Source organism: Megalobrama amblycephala, linkage group LG4 (genome assembly GCF_018812025.1).
Source record: "Megalobrama amblycephala isolate DHTTF-2021 linkage group LG4, ASM1881202v1, whole genome shotgun sequence".
In the NCBI taxonomy this organism is placed as follows: Eukaryota; Metazoa; Chordata; class Actinopteri; order Cypriniformes; family Xenocyprididae; genus Megalobrama; species Megalobrama amblycephala.
The window spans coordinates 742,471-760,804 of record NC_063047.1 but is presented as its reverse complement, the minus strand read 5'-3'; the positions used below and the strand labels follow the sequence as shown (position 1 = coordinate 760,804).

At 32.0% G+C, this 18,334-nt stretch overlaps 1 protein-coding gene across 3 annotated transcripts; it reads right to left on the bottom strand.

Annotated features, from left to right (window-relative positions):
- Positions 1 to 17,114, bottom strand: cux2a (cut-like homeobox 2a). Of its 3 annotated transcripts, XM_048186687.1 has the most exons (14): positions 16,892 to 17,114; positions 15,943 to 16,086; positions 15,562 to 15,593; positions 13,597 to 13,765; positions 13,454 to 13,512; positions 13,329 to 13,377; positions 12,945 to 12,990; positions 11,341 to 11,562; positions 11,092 to 11,235; positions 10,742 to 10,822; positions 8,329 to 8,787; positions 1,328 to 1,507; positions 993 to 1,230; positions 1 to 647 (listed from the first exon to the last, which is right to left on the bottom strand). In XM_048186687.1, exons 2-14 carry the CDS (start codon positions 15,943 to 15,945, stop codon positions 428 to 430), a joined length of 1,902 nt encoding a protein of 633 aa, XP_048042644.1. In that variant the 5' UTR covers positions 15,946 to 16,086; positions 16,892 to 17,114; the 3' UTR covers positions 1 to 427. The 3 variants fall into 3 exon arrangements, with proteins under 3 accessions (XP_048042644.1, XP_048042643.1, XP_048042642.1); XM_048186686.1 differs by having other exon boundaries at positions 11,092 to 11,562; positions 15,562 to 15,571; XM_048186685.1 differs by having other exon boundaries at positions 11,092 to 11,562; positions 16,892 to 17,113.
- Positions 17,115 to 18,334: the final 1,220 nt, after the last annotated feature.

The window sequence follows — 18,334 nt, the reverse complement described above, 5'->3', positions numbered from 1 at the left end:
TTTTAATAAAAATACATTGTTTATTATTTGAAACATTTGTATTTACATTTATTTAAAGGGGCTTTGATCAACATCACAACTGGAACAAAACAAATACAGATGAAAGTAAAAAATAAGATTCAGACTTCAACTTTATGAGTCACCAAAAGTGACTTATTTATTAGCAAATTTTCACATTCCATCCTTTACTGGAACCTGAACTGACATGAGTAGTTATCAATCAATCAATCAATTATTATTCAGACATACTAAAAAAAATATAGACATTTGGCCAATCAGGGTTCACTTTTTCTCCTGATTAAATTTATGAACGAAATCAAAAAGATAAATATACTGTAACTGATATTTAGAAATCAAAGGATAATGTGAGTGAGTGAAGATCTAGTTTTGTTCCTGAGATTTTTCTTCATCATGTTCTTCTCGCAGCTCAGAAAGACAGCAGATCTTCGACTTTCTCCGTCTTGACGCTCGTGACGGCCTGTACGGCGACGGAAACTCGAGTGTGTCGCTGTGTGTCCTCCATCTCAGGATCACTGGGTTCCTGTTTGATCGGGACTAAACTGCTCGAAACCGGACTTGTACTGGCTGGACTTTGAACTGTTCTGGTTTGAAGTGGTTCAGTTAAACCATCTCGTCTGATTCTAGACCTGTTAACAGAGAAAAATCATTACATTTAGTTCTTATGCAGGTTTAAAAGGGCTATATGTAAGAATTTTCATGTATTAATCGTGAATGTGGGAACAGATTGTAAAGAAACTTTAGAAAACGAGACCTCTCCCGACTTCCTAGGTTGTTTATGAAAGCCTGTCGACTGATTTTTATGTGAAGGACTTGCAATAAATTCCTGGCTGCAGTTCACTTAACGGCCACCGGTGTCGCTAATAACTGAATTCTACATGTAGCCCCTTGTATCATGTATATCTTTTCCTCGAGCCTCGAACCTCTGATCAAAACTGAACTGTTTTATTTCCAGTGATCAAGCTGGTACCAACCTGTAGTTGTAGAACCAGTTACTGACGGTACTAGTTTGAAGACCCAGCTGTGACGCCAGTCTCTCTATGGTGTACTGAGACGGGTACGGCTCCAGCTGATACGCCGCTCGCAGCGCGTCCTTCTCCTGAGCGCTGAGCACCACACGCGGCCTCTTGACCGCCTCGAACGCTCCTGTATAATCGCCAAGACAAAACCCGTGTCCATCGAACGTCCTCTGTGAATCACGCTTGAGACGAGCTGCAGACATTGAACACTCATGAATGAGATCCGTTCAGATGAAGAACGTTCACATGCACACACTGAATGATTTTCCTTCCACCAAACATTTATTTACCTCTCTGGTCAATCTTGGTCAGTCTCTGGACATTATGAGGGTCTTGGAGCCACCGATGCATCCGAATGAAGTTCTCCTTTCCTTTCAGACTGAGTTTAGTCCAGGGTTTGGGGTGAGACAGCAGTTCAGACACCGAGCTTTGAGTTAAACCCAGAACCTCTTCGCCAAACACACGCTGACCTGCCGAACCAACATCAACATCAGGTGAGGCACTAAAAATATAGGTAAATGAATCAGTTGTAAATGTACAATTTTTGCTACATTTGATGTCCATCGATGATGAATTTTTTCTTCAGAAAAATAATTTTATCCATTAAGGGAAAGCATATTATAATCTTACATAAAAATTGAGTGCAAAAAATACGAAATTAGTAAATCAAGAGAACAAAATGGTAAATAGTGTGCACAATTTAACAAATCGAGTAAATAGTAAATCATGACAATTGAGAGAACGAAACAGTAAATCATGCGCACAATTTAACAAATCGCAAATTGAAGGAATGAAATGGTAAATCATGCGCACAATTTAGCAAATTGAGAGAACGAAATAGTAAATCATGCGCACAATTTAGCAAATCAAGTAAATCATGCGAAATTTAACAAATCGAAAAATAGTAAATCAGTAAATCATGTGCACAATTTAGCAAATTGAGAGAACGAAATAGTAAATCATGCGCACACGAGGGAACGAAATGGTAAATAGTGTGCGCAAATTAGTAAATCATGAACAAAATAGTAAATCCTGCGCACAATTTAACAAATCGAGGGAATGAAATAGTAAATAGTGTGCACGAATTAGTAAATCGAGAGAACGAAATAGTAAATAGTGCGCACAATTTAACAAATCGAGGGAATGAAATAGTAAATCATGCGCACAATTTAGCAAATCAAGGGAACGAAATAGTAAAGTGTGTACGAATTAGTAAATTGAGAGAACGAAATAGTAAATCATGCGCACAATTTAGCAAATTGAAGGAACGAAATAGTAAATCATGCGCACAATTTAACAAATTGAAGGAACGAAATGGTAAATCATGCGCACAATTTAGCAAATTGAAGGAACGAAATGGTAAATCATGCGCACAATTTAGCAAATTGAAGGAACGAAATGGTAAATCATGCGCACAATTTAGCAAATTGAAGGAACGAAATGGTAAATCGTGCGCACAATTTAGCAAATCAAGGGAACGAAATGGTAAATCGTGCACAATTTAGCAAATTGAGAGAACGAAATAGTAAAGTGTGTACGAATTAGTAAATTGAGAGAACGAAATGGTAAATCATGCGCACAATTTAGCAAATTGAAGGAACGAAATAGTAAATCATGCGCACAATTTAGCAAATTGAAGGAACGAAATGGTAAATCATGCGCACAATTTAACAAATCGAGGGAATGAAATAGTAAATAGTGTGCACGAATTAGTAAATCGAGAGAACGAAATAGTAAATAGTGCGCACAATTTAACAAATCGAGGGAATGAAATAGTAAATCATGCGCACAATTTAGCAAATCGAGGGAACGAAATAGTAAATAGTGCGCACAAATTAGTAAATCAAGAGAACGAAATAGTAAATGTGTGCACGAATTAGTAAATCGAGAGAACAAAATAGTAAATAACAAATCGAAATTTAACAAATCGAGGGAATGAAATAGTAAATAGTGCAAACAAAATAGTAAATTGAGAGAACGAAATAGTAAATCATGCGCACAATTTAGCAAACCGAGAGAACGAAATAGTAAATCATGCGCACACGAGGGAACGAAATGGTAAATAGTGTGCACAAATTAGTAAATCATGAACAAAATAGTAAATCATGCGCACAATTTAACAAATCGAGGGAATGAAATAGTAAATAGTGTGCACGAATTAGTAAATCGAGAGAACGAAATAGTAAATAGTGCGCACAATTTAACAAATCGAGGGAATGAAATAGTAAATAGTGCGCACAAATTAGTAAATCAAGAGAACGAAATAGTAAATGTGTGCACGAATTAGTAAATCGAGAGAACGAAATAGTAAATAGTGCGCACAATTTAACAAATCGAGGGAATGAATTAGTAAATCATGCGCACAATTTAGCAAATTGAGAGAACGAAATAGTAAAGTGTGCACGAATTAGTAAATTGAGAGAACGAAATGGTAAATCATGCGCACAATTTAGCAAATTGAAGGAACGAAATAGTAAATCATGCGCACAATTTAGCAAATCAAGGGAATGAAATAGTAAATAGTGCACACAAAATAGTAAATTGAGAGAACGAAACAGTAAATCATGCACACAATTTAGCAAACCGAGAGAACAAAATAGTAAATCATGCGCACACGAGGGAACGAAATGGTAAATAGTGTGCGCAAATTAGTAAATCATGAACAAAATAGTAAATCCTGCGCATAATTTAACAAATCGAGGGAATGAAATAGTAAATAGTGTGCACGAATTAGTAAATCGAGAGAACGAAATAGTAAATAGTGCGCACAATTTAACAAATCGAGGGAATGAAATAGTAAATCATGCGCACACGAGGGAACGAAATGGTAAATAGTGTGCACAAATTAGTAAATTATGAACAAAATAGTAAATCCTGCGCATAATTTAGCAAATCAAGGGAATGAAATAGTAAATAGTGCACACAAAATAGTAAATTGAGAGAACGAAACAGTAAATCATGCACACAATTTAGCAAACCGAGAGAACGAAATAGTAAATCATGCGCACACGAGGGAACGAAATGGTAAATAGTGTGCACAAATTAGTAAATCATGAACAAAATAGTAAATCCTGCGCATAATTTAACAAATCGAGGGAATGAAATAGTAAATAGTGTGCACGAATTAGTAAATCGAGAGAACGAAATAGTAAATAGTGCGCACAATTTAACAAATCGAGGAGAACGAAATAGTAAATCATGCGCACACGAGGGAACGAAATGGTAAATAGTGTGCACAAATTAGTAAATTATGAACAAAATAGTAAATCCTGCGCAAATTTAACAAATCGAGGGAATGAAATAGTAAATAGTGCACACAAAATAGTAAATTGAGAGAACGAAACAGTAAATCATGCACACAATTTAGCAAACCGAGAGAACGAAATAGTAAATCATGCGCACACGAGGGAACGAAATGGTAAATAGTGTGCACAAATTAGTAAATCATGAACAAAATAGTAAATCCTGCGCATAATTTAACAAATCGAGGGAATGAAATAGTAAATAGTGTGCACGAATTAGTAAATCGAGAGAACGAAATAGTAAATAGTGCGCACAATTTAACAAATCGAGGGAATGAAATAGTAAATCATGCGCACACGAGGGAACTAAATGGTAAATAGCGTGCACAATTAGTAAATTATGAACAAATAGTAAATCCTGCGCAAATTTAGCAAATCAAGGGAATGAAATAGTAAATAGTGCACACAAATTAGTAAATTGAGAGAACGAAACAGTAAATCATGCACACAATTTAGCAAATTGAGAACGAAATAGTAAATCATGCGCACACGAGGGAACGAAATGGTAAATAGTGTGCACAAATTAGTAAATCATGAACAAAATAGTAAATCCTGCGCATAATTTAACAAATCGAGGGAATGAAATAGTAAATAGTGTGCACGAATTAGTAAATCGAGAGAACGAAATAGTAAATAGTGCGCACAATTTAACAAATCGAGGGAATGAAATAGTAAATCATGCGCACACGAGGGAACTAAATGGTAAATAGCGTGCACAAATTAGTAAATTATGAACAAAATAGTAAATCCTGCGCATAATTTAGCAAATCAAGGGAATGAAATAGTAAATAGTGCACACAAATAGTAAATTGAGAGAACGAAATAGTAAATCATGCGCACAATTTAGCAAACCGAGAGAACGAAATAGTAAATCATGCGCACACGAGGGAACGAAATGGTAAATAGTGTGCACAAATTAGTAAATCATGAACAAAATAGTAAATCCTGCGCAAATTTAACAAATCGAGGGAATGAAATAGTAAATAGTGTGCACGAATTAGTAAATCGAGAGAACGAAATAGTAAATAGTGCGCACAATTTAACAAATCGAGGGAATGAAATAGTAAATCATGCGCACACGAGGGAACTAAATGGTAAATAGCGTGCACAAATTAGTAAATTATGAACAAAATAGTAAATCCTGCGCATAATTTAGCAAATCAAGGGAATGAAATAGTAAATAGTGCACACAAAATAGTAAATTGAGAGAACGAAACAGTAAATCATGCACACAATTTAGCAAACCGAGAGAACGAAATAGTAAATCATGCGCACACGAGGAACGAAATGGTAAATAGTGTGCACAAATTAGTAAATCATGAACAAAATAGTAAATCCTGCGCATAATTTAACAAATCGAGGGAATGAAATAGTAAATAGTGTGCACGAATTAGTAAATCGAGAGAACGAAATAGTAAATAGTGCGCACAATTTAACAAATCGAGAGAACGAAATAGTAAATCATGCGCACACGAGGGAACTAAATGGTAAATAGTGTGCACAAATTAGTAAATTATGAACAAAATAGTAAATCCTGCGCAAATTTAGCAAATCAAGGGAATGAAATAGTAAATAGTGCACACAAAATAGTAAATTGAGAGAACGAAACAGTAAATCATGCACACAATTTAGCAAACCGAGAGAACGAAATAGTAAATCATGCGCACACGAGGGAACGAAATGGTAAATAGTGTGCACAAATTAGTAAATCATGAACAAAATAGTAAATCATGCGCACAATTTAACAAATCGAGGGAATGAAATAGTAAATAGTGTGCACGAATTAGTAAATCGAGAGAACGAAATAGTAAATAGTGCGCACAATTTAACAAATCGAGGGAATGAATTAGTAAATCATGCGCACAATTTAGCAAATTGAGAGAACGAAATAGTAAAGTGTGCACGAATTAGTAAATTGAGAGAACGAAATGGTAAATCATGCGCACAATTTAGCAAATTGAAGGAACGAAATAGTAAATCATGCGCACAATTTAGCAAATCAAGGGAATGAAATAGTAAATAGTGCACACAAAATAGTAAATTGAGAGAACGAAACAGTAAATCATGCACACAATTTAGCAAACCGAGAGAACAAAATAGTAAATCATGCGCACACGAGGGAACGAAATGGTAAATAGTGTGCACAAATTAGTAAATCATGAACAAAATAGTAAATCCTGCGCATAATTTAACAAATCGAGGGAATGAAATAGTAAATAGTGTGCACGAATTAGTAAATCGAGAGAACGAAATAGTAAATAGTGCGCACAATTTAACAAATCGAGGGAATTAAATAGTAAATCATGCGCACACGAGGGAACTAAATGGTAAATAGTGTGCACAAATTAGTAAATTATGAACAAAATAGTAAATCCTGCGCATAATTTAGCAAATCAAGGGAATGAAATAGTAAATAGTGCACACAAAATAGTAAATTGAGAGAACGAAACAGTAAATCATGCACACAATTTAGCAAACCGAGAGAACGAAATAGTAAATCATGCGCACACGAGGGAACGAAATGGTAAATAGTGTGCACAAATTAGTAAATCATGAACAAAATAGTAAATCCTGCGCATAATTTAGCAAATCAAGGGAATGAAATAGTAAATAGTGCACACAAAATAGTAAATTGAGAGAACGAAACAGTAAATCATGCACACAATTTAGCAAACCGAGAGAACGAAATAGTAAATCATGCGCACACGAGGGAACGAAATGGTAAATAGTGTGCACAAATTAGTAAATCATGAACAAAATAGTAAATCCTGCGCATAATTTAACAAATCGAGGGAATGAAATAGTAAATAGTGTGCACGAATTAGTAAATCGAGAGAACGAAATAGTAAATAGTGCGCACAATTTAACAAATCGAGGGAATGAAATAGTAAATCATGCGCACAATTTAACAAATCGAGGGAATGAAATAGTAAATCATGCGCACAATTTAGCAAATCGAGGGAACGAAATAGTAAATAGTGCGCACAAATTAGTAAATTATGAACGAAAACGAAATAGTAAATCCTGCGCAAATTTAACAAATCGAGGGAATGAAATAGTAAATAGTGCACACAAAATAGTAAATTGAGAGAACGAAACAGTAAATCATGCACACAATTTAGCAAACCGAGAGAACGAAATAGTAAATCATGCGCACAATTTAGTAAATCGAGGGAACGAAATGGTAAATAGTGTGCACGAATTAGAAAAATCAAGAACAAAATAGTAAATCATGCGCACAATCGAGGGAATTAGTAAATAGTGTGCAAATTGAAATCGAGAACGAAATAGTAAATCATGCACACAATTTAGCAAATTGAAGGAATGAAATAGTAAATAGTGCACACAAAATAGTAAATTGAGAGAACGAAATAGTAAATTATGCGAACCAAAAAAGACGAACTTAAGCAAAACATGTGCTGCATGTCATGTGCTGGGCTCAGTTTTTCAACTAACATTTATAATTTATTTTATATGAGTTTTTATTTTTTTCAATTACCGAACATGATTTTAAATGGTTTTAGTTTTAGTAAACAGTAATATCACTGCTTCTGGTCTGTACATATGAGCGGGTTTCCCAGCTAACAGAAAACATTCTGGTTTTTTAAATGTTGCTACTTGTTTCAGAATATTCAGAGAAAGTAATGTTCCCATAATGCTTGAAGAATGATAAAATGGTATGTTTGTATAACCAAGAAAAATGTATGAAAAATTTATGAAAATTTATGAAACATTTTAGTTGGACATTGATCAACATTGTTTAAATGTTACTACTTGTTTCAGAACGTCCAGAGAACATTCAAAAGTAACAATTCCATGATGTTTGAAAAATGGAATGTTATCTTAACGTTCTCACAACCAAGAAACGTTTTTAAAAATTTTCAGAGAACATTCAGAAAAAACATTTTCACAACCTAATGAGAACGTTATCAAAACATATCTCTTCATCATCTGCTTCATATGAGGAGCTCACAAACCCTCCGTCTCACCGATGTTGTTGAGCGTCAGAGCTTCTTTCACTCTCTGTGTGATGCTGCCGGTGTCCAGCTCCAGCGACTGAAGATCCAGGCCGGTCAGACTCTCAACCTCACAGCTTTCAACACACACCAGCTGGAAATCCGCCTGCGCCCTCGGCCCCGAATCCACAGGAAGTGTCCGGAGCGAGCGGTTGACGGAGGACAGAGAAGCAGGAGAAGCTGAGGGGTGAGTGTCTTCATCCATTTCACATTTGACCTTTCGGATGATGCTTTGGACAAAATCAGTTGGCGACTGAACACTGGGATTCAGTGTCCCATAATCCACCTCTTTCGGCTTCACAGTGTCGCGCGGCGTCTCGTTCGTCACATGCGAGTGGAGCTGCATCTCGTGTTCGGCCTGATGCAGGATGTTTCTGATAACGTCCTCTGATGCGTCTCCTCCGCGCAGAGACCTGCTGTCGACATCCATCACTGAAACACCATAAAGATTCAGAAAGAGTTAAAAATTGCCGTCCAAGGCCACTCCCACCAGTCTGCTATGCATACGTTTAAACAGTCGTACAGCACCTTGCTTAAGTAGGAAATACTTCTTAGCAAACTTTTAGTCATAATGGTGTTGACTTGTATTGTTCCCAGATGCAAGAATTCAAGGAGTAAACATTTATCGGGAGTGAGTTTAGTGGAAGAACAACACAAAAAGGGTTGAAAATCTGTGAAGTTACACTAACTCTTTCCCTGCCAGCATTTTTTGTTTTTAAATGATTATTTTCACAAAACTTTCATGGCCCAGAGAATATTCTGTTGTATGAATATGTGAACATGCAATATATCAAAAGAAAGAACAGATCCTCTGCTTTAAAAAAACAAAACATTTTAATTTTAGCTTCATGCATTCTTTTTAAAAGTAATAGCGCCCCCTACCATATAACAGTGAAAACATGGATTGCCGGATATTTCCATCAATGGCGGGGAAAATATTTTATTTGAAATAAATTACGTTAGAAAATTTAAAAATCCAAAATTCAAAATAAAACGTACAAAAAAACTGAAATTTAATTTGAACTAAATTAAAATAAATGTAAAAAAATAAACAAACAAAATACAACATTTACTAAAAAGCTGAAATTATTAAATAAACTAACATTAGAAAAAATAATCAAAATAAAACTTACAAAAAAAAATCTGAAATATTTAATTTGAATAATTAAATAAAAATAAACAAAATACAAAACTTACTAAAAAGCTGAATTTTATTTAAAATAAATAACAATTAGAAAAAAAACAATTTAAAAATAAAAATAACTTACAAAAAGATCTAAAATATTTTTTTGTTGACCTGCTTAATTAAATAAAAAAATCAAAATAAAACACTAAAAAGATGAATTATTTAAAAAAAAAAGAGACAAAATATATTTTTAAAAAAATCTAAATAGTCAAATAATCAAAATAATCAAAATAATAAAAAAAAAGTTAAATATTTTATTTGTTGAATTTTATTTGTCAAATACCGCCTTGCTTTAGTAGGAAATACTTCTTAGCAAACTTTTAGAGTTAATGAATCTCAGCTAATCTTACAATTTTGTTGGCATTAACACAACCTCAAATTTAGAATTAGAGTTTATTTGTTTTTATTTCCATTTTAGCTTTAAGTAATTTTAGTACTATTAAACGTAGGCTATTAATTTTAGTTAGTAGCAAAGGCAACATTTCCAATTTAGGTATAACTTTTTAATTTTTATAATAATAAAAAGAGACAGTTTATTAATTTTTTGTTATTTTAGTACTTAACCTTAAACTAAACGAAAATTGTAAGTGTTGCCTTGGCAGCTAGCACATTTTTAAAAATATTTTGACATAGTTTTAGTTCATTTTTATTTCCGTTTTTATACTTCAACTTAAAGTTATTTATTTCATACTTGACCAGGTAACATTTGTAATCAGGGTTATTATAGTCAACTAAAAAAAAATTAAATTAAAATAAACACTGAAACTCAAAATAAAATATTAAAAAACTTAAACTTATTTTATTTCAGCTAGTTGCCAAGGCAACATTTCTCATTTTCACTAAGTTTAACTTGATGTACTAAAATAACTAAAACTGATTTGTCTCTGTTAATCTTAAGATTTTGTTGGCATTAACACAACCTCAAACTTTAAATTCTCTGAATTTTCTCAAATTAGACAAATATTTACATAATTACTGTCTATTCCACACACGAGACTTTAGAAATCACACAGATCAGTACTAATGTTTCATTATGCATTAAAAACATTTTTAAAAAATGAAACATAAATCCATTAAAGATGTTTAAATATATTATTTATATATAAAAAAATATATAAATACAATATTTAAATTGATGTACGATAAGCCATATAAATGAATACAAAGAATAATAATAGTTTTAAAGTAGTCTGAACTCACGCTCCAGTCGGCTCTGATCCAGGATGTTCCGGATCACCTCATCTGAGCTCATCTCTGGAGGACGAACCCACGGGACGATGCCTTCAGTAACGAGACAGAGACACACACATCAGCCTCATGAAGTTCATGAAGCACACTGATGAAACCACTTTATAAATGATACGAGACAGAGCTGCACGATTAATCGCTAAAAGATCGCAAATCTTGATTCAAACACCTAAATGACAGCGATTCGGCTCTATTAACCCTTTGACAGGTCCAATCACAGCGAACCTTGAGATCTGTTCTGATCCAGAGAGAGCCGTTGTCATGATAGCTTCACTCCTCCATCCATCTGTCAATCATCTCACCTCTCAGTCTCTCCTGGATGATACGGAGTGTTTGGATGCTGTGCTCGTCGGACAGGAAGTGCTTCATCCTCAGGAAGGGTTCTCGTCCTCTGCTGGTCAGTTTCCTCCAGGGTTTGGGTCGGGCCAGTATGTCACTCACGGTTCCTTGAGAAAGTCCCAGCACATAGTGACCGAACACACGCTGGCCGATGTTCTGCTGCTGAAGAGCCTCTTTGACCTGCTGAGCTATTCTAGCCGTGTCAAACTCACGTTCATCCTCGTCCATGAACCCGTCCGACTCCACGGCACAGCTGACGTCCCCGTCAGAGTCATTCTCTGCTTTAATAAACATATGGAGGCTCACTGATGATGATGATGATGATGATGATGATCTCCTGTTTTCCACAGGAAGTCCAGAGATATCAGGGCAGGATTCGCTCAGCGGCTCGTCTTTTCCAAGCAAGTGATGAAGCTCCCTCTGGATCACATGATCTGACAATGAGCAAAGATTCACAAGGTATTAACAGATCAGACACAACAGAATATACTGTCACAGCTTTGCTAAAAAAAATCCTGTTTTCTCTTTCTATGTGAATTAAATTTTACTATGTAGATTTACATTAGTTTTTAGGCCAGATGAGACCGTATATTCAGTTAAAATAAGCCACATTACTCCAGAGTTTCCCAAATGCGGGTTTGTGAGTTGATGAAAAGCTAATTATTTTGTAAAAATCTATTAATAATTCAATAATTTAAATAGGTAAATATTTTTACATAGAAATAAAACACTTACTAAAAAAAGCTGAAATATTAAAAAAAAATTAAAATAAAAACTACATCTAAGTAAAACTTGCAAAAACTGAAAGTATTTGTATTTGAAATAAATTAAAATAATTAAAAAAACTGAAATCACAAAAGCTGAAATTATTTATTAAATAAATTAAAATTATTATTAAAAAAAACTGAAATCACAAAAGCTGAATTTTTTTATTAAATAAATTAAAATTAGAAAAAAATAAAAAATAAAAACAATCAAAATAAAACACTAAAAAACTGAAATATTGTATTTGAAATAAATTACATTAGAAAATTAAAAATCAAATTCAAAATAAAACTTACAATAAAACTGAAATTTAATTTGAACTAAATTAAAATATATAATTAAAAAATTAAACAAAATACAACATTTACTAAAAAGCTAAAATTATTTTATTTTAAATAAACTAAAATTAGAAAAATATATTTAAAAATAATCAAAATAAAACTTACAAATAAATCTGAAATATTTTTAAAATATATTTGAAATCAAATAAAAATGAACAGACAAACAAAGATTTTTTTTATTTTAAATAAATTACAATTAGAAAAAATATATTTAAAAACAAAAATAACTGAAATCTGAAATATTTTGTTTGTTGACCTGCATAATTAAATAAAAAATAAAAATAAAACACTAAAAAGATTAATTATTTTTAAATAAATTAAAAGTAGACAAAATATAAAAAAAATCTAAATAATCAAAATAAAAAAAAATAAAAAAGTGAAATATTTTATTTGTTGACCTGCATGTCATGTGACCATCAATGACCTTTTATCGACATCAGAGAACCATGAAAATGTGAATGTTTTATTTTAATTGAAATATTAACTAAATCGCAAGTAAATATTGTTAAATAAAGCACTTCCTGTCTGACGAGCACAGCATCCAAACACTTGACAAAATGGTTTGGGAATCCCTGGATTAACCAATGAGAAACAGCAGAGTAACTAAAAGATGTGGCTGAACATGAAGAATGAAGTGAGTTCACAGAAGAATAAAAACGAACAAAAGGAGACTTTGATCAGAATGTAATAGAAGAGGATGAAACAGTCACCATTCTCAACAGAGACGCTACTGACATCTGATGGAGGGGAGGACACCTAAAGACAACAGAAATACATCATTTAAAGAACAATTTTAACTACTGACAATTTTTTTTACCAGTAGATGGCGCTGCCCCAGACGGCTCACGTTCACTCGATCAGAATTCAGAATCACATACTTACTAATTCTGACATATAAATACAGTATATGACAGAAACAGAAGAATGTGATTCTAAAATTAGGTTGTTTTGAATTCCTCACAATCAAATTTATTGATGCATTATATGAACACTTTGATAAATGACAAATAGCATGTAACTTGACACATATTTTATATCTATGCCATTTGCTACAGATAAAGCTAAAATGTAAGTGAAAACAGAGTTTCTCTTACCGACACAACATGAGGATCATCTGCCGTCTGTGACAGCGCTCGTAGAGTCCTGAAAATCACAATAAAGACACTTTTAATAACATATTATTGATGATTATATATAGATGAATATGTTTGAGCAGTACCTGAGCTCTGTTTTGATCTTCTCATAGTCCTGCTGTGATTGTAACTTGTCCTGAAGTCTCTAGATGTGTGCATAAACAACAGCAGCGCATGAGTGAACTGTTCCTTCAATAAATCACTCATCATCATAAAGAACCGTCTCTACCTCTATATCCTGTGATTTATTGGCCAGCTGCTGCTGCAGCAGTGCGATGTGATTGGCCGTTCTCTCCTGGACTTCCTGCAGCAGCCGCTGAAGTCTTTGCACTTCCTCTTCCAGATGCTGAATGTCACGATCTCTGCTGGTGAACATCATCATCTTCTGCCCATCAGAGCTGAAAATGACGTTTCGTTATCAGCTTCAGTCAGTTACTAGTAAATATATTTATATTTAGTAATATATGATACATTTAATTTATTTAGTAATATATTTGGTAAACTTACATTTATATTTAGTAATATATTTGATATATTTACATTTATATTTAGTAATATATTTAATATATTTACATTTATATTTAGTGATATTTGGTATATTTACATTTATGTTTAGTAAAATTATATTTAGTAATATTTATATTTACATTTATATTTAGTGATACTTGGTATATTTAGTACAATTATATTTAGTAATATATTTAGTAATATTTACATTTATATTTAGTAATATATTTGATACATTTAATTTATTTAGTAATATATTTAATATATTTACATTTATATTTAGTGATATATTTAATATATTTACATTTATATTTAGTGATATATTTGGTATATTTACATTTATATTTAGTGATATTTGGTATATTTACATTTATATTTAATAATATATTTGATACATTTAATTTATTTATTAATATATTTAATATATTCACATTTATATTTAGTGATATTTGGTATATTTACATTTATATTTAGTAAAATTATATTTAGTAATATATTTACATTTATATTTAGTGATATATTTGATACATTATATTTAGTGATATATTTAGGATATTTACATTTATATTTAGTGATATATTTAATATATTTACATTTATATTTAGTGATATATTTAGGATATTTACATTTATATTTAGTGATATTTGGTATATTTACATTTATATTTAGTAAAATTATGTTTAGTAATATATTTACATTTGTATGTAGTAATATATTTGATACATTTAATTTATTTAGTGATATATTTAATATATTTACATTTATATTTAGTGATATATTTAGGATATTTACATTTATATTTAGTAATATATTTAATATATTTACATTTATATTTAGTGATATATTTAATATATTTACATTTATATTTAGTGATATATTTTGTATATTTATATTTATATTTAGTGATATTTGGTATATTTACATTTATATTTAGTAAAATTATATTTAGTAATATATTTGGTATATTTACATTTATATTTAATAATATATTTGATACATTTAATTTATTTATTAATATATTTAATATATTCACATTTATATTTAGTGATATTTGGTATATTTACATTTATATTTAGTTAAATTATATTTAGTAATATATTTGATACATTTTATTTAGTGATATTTGGTATATTTACATTTATATTTAGTGACATATTTAGGATATTTACATTTATATTTAGTGATATTTGGTATATTTACATTTATATTTAGTAAAATTATATTTAGTAATATATTTACATTTGTATGTAGTAATATATTTGATACATTTAATTTATTTAGTGATATATTTAATATATTTACATTTATATTTAGTAATATATTTAATATATTTACATTTATATTTAGTAATATATTTAGGATATTTACATTTATATTTAGTATAATTATATTTAGTAATATATTTAGTATATTTATATTTAGTAGGCTAATATTTAGTATATTTACATATATATTTAGTTATATATTTGGTATATTTAATTTATATTTAGTATATTTATATTTAGTCATATTTAGTAGATTTATTTACATTTATATTTAGTATATATTTACATTTTGTAATATATTTAATATATTTTTATTTAGTAATATTTAGTATATTTATTTACATTTATATTTAGTAATATTGTGTATATTTACATTAAAATATGTAAATATGCCTCTGATATGACATTGACCAAAGTCTTACCGTGGTGATGCTGCAGTAAACACACAGAAGTCCTGTAAATAAAGACAGCAGACGGATGAAGGAGCTCAAAACTCATGAGACACTGAACAAAACTAATAAAATACTTGTTTGTTATTTCAGTCAAATATATGTATAGTCATGGATATTGCAAATGTATATACAAAGAAAAAGACTGACTCCACTGAACTGACCTTTGACTCACATATAAATATTTGTACTTTAAACAATGTGACAGAAACTGCACAAAAGCTGGTTAAAATACAGGGTAAAAAGCTGGAAAACTGTGACCAATTACAGCCTGATATATACAAACACTGTTTACCCTACAATCAAAGACAGACACAAACATTTAACCAGAATAAAAACTGAAACAGCACATACCATATCTTGATCTTACTGTATCTCCATGATGTGTGAACAGAGACGCTCTTCACCAAACTAACCTCAGATCAGAAAGGAGACGAGGGGAGGGACAAACAGCCAACACCAATGACCAATGGCCACATCCATCCAACCAATCAATACCTGCAAACAAAGAACTCAATCAATTCATCAATAGATCTATAGGCAGCAGCTGGCGGGGGTGGAGACCGGATCAATCAATCAATCTATCAATCAATCTGGAGCAGAGATGCACTTAGCTTCATGCATCAGCAGATGTGCTTATTGAGTTTCATTTTTACTTTATTTTTCTCAGTGTGATAAACAAAAATACAAATAGTTTTTCCATTCATTTAAGCACATAGAATTTCATGTACATCATGTGTTATATGCCAACAAATATTAGCAAAATATTGTTTCAAATCGTGACTTTATTAATTTATTGATTCACTCTGAATCTACAGCCAGTGTTGCCAAGTCTGCGGTTTTCCCACGGAATTGGGCTACTTTTACACTGTTGCCGCGGGTTGTTTTTCATGTCCGCGGGTTGAATCGACCCAAAATAACGCGATATTAAGTCCCTGGAATGCGAATTTTACCAGGGGAGCCCCGCCAAAAAAGCTAATTTTACCCCCCGAAATGCGATTGGGCTAGTTTTGAGGAGCAATTGGGCGGGTTTTGTTGTGAAAACCTGGCAACCCTGTCTATAGCTGAATTCATAGCCTGCTAGCATACTTCTCTTGCTATTTCTGTCATATAAAGACACTTAATGACTTTCAATGTTTGAGGATTTTGTTAAAATCATTATATAGCAGCATTCTAGCATATTTCTACAGCATTTCATGGATTTATTATTATTATTATTGCAAAGTGTGCAGTATTCCATTCCAAACATAATATTCAATGGTTAGTTCACACAAAAATGAAAATTAAGTCATTAATTACTCACCCTCAGATCCAAACCCGTAAGACTTTCATTCATTCGAGACAGTCCACACAACTACCACTTTGACGCTTCAAAAAATCATAAATAGATCGTGGTAAAAACAAACATTTTATATATAAAGACGTCGCGCTCATATTATTATGAATCTGGAGAAAGTGCAACGCGCAAAATGGCGGGATAATTCCCGCCATCCAAATAAAAAGAGCCAATCGCCGACTGGTAAAATCGTCGCGTCACTGCAGCGGCCGTTAGAAGCTCCGCTTCCTGTCAGCTGTGCGCGTGCGCTTGATCGAGTCTGAAAAATGACGTTTTTGTCAAGATTCGAGCATTTAGAAACAAAGTTTATGAGACCATTGTTGTCAGATTTCATTTGTGATTTCAAATATGAAATTTAATCGAAAGCTTGGCAAACAGTTTTGGAGAATTTGACGTTTCCCCATTCATAGAGATAGAAGCTGCCCTCAGTGTTGCCAAGTCTGCGGTTTTCACGCGGAATTTGGCTACTTTTACACTGTTGTTTTTCATGTCCGCGGGTTAAATCGACCCCAAATGATTCTAGAGGAAAAGAAATCTCTCAACTCAAGAGTCAGCTGGTACTACTATAATATTACTGAAGGTTAAATTAACTTATTTATAAACACTTAAATTACACTCAATTATGTTTTTATTATAAATGAAGTTTAGAATTACATAATCATATTTCTACTCCAATTCGTTTTTTTGAAATATAAACATTTAAATCGCGGCTGTCATAACTGATTTATTCAAACATGCATTAAATATTGAAGAACATTAAAGATTATAATGAATATGTAACGGTGCATAGCTATTCTATCTTTCTAGAGCACTTTTCTAGCTGACTAATGAGTTTATGGTCACTGAATATGTTTTTCTGAGGTAAATGTGACGTCACGTGACATTGAAGCTGTTTTAATGACGTCTTTCCGAGGTTGAAGCACTGATTGAGCGATTACACGAGACATGATACGGATTTCAGTAAGTTGTACTGTATATTTTAACATACCTTCAGATGTTCATGCATGTTTATTTCGCTGTAACTGGTATTAAAGCGGAGGAGAGGATGATCACATGCTTCTCTTTAACTGAGGCGCTAAAGCGATCTGTCACGCCACATTAAACAGCGCCAAAACGCTATTTATGTTTTGAATCTCATAATAAGATGAACGTCATTTGAAATCTGAGACTTTGCTTCATATCAAAAGTAACAAAGATTATTGTGATTTATTGGATGGGAGGAGCTACATATTCTGCTCATTCATCAACTGAAAACAGACTAGACTAATCGATTCTTGGGATTTAAGAATCAATATCGGATCGTAAAAATGAGAATCGATTAAAATCGAGAAATCAATATTTTTTACCCAGCCCTAGTATTTAGCCCCTGGAATGCAAATTTTACCATGGGATCCCTGCCAAAAACGCAGA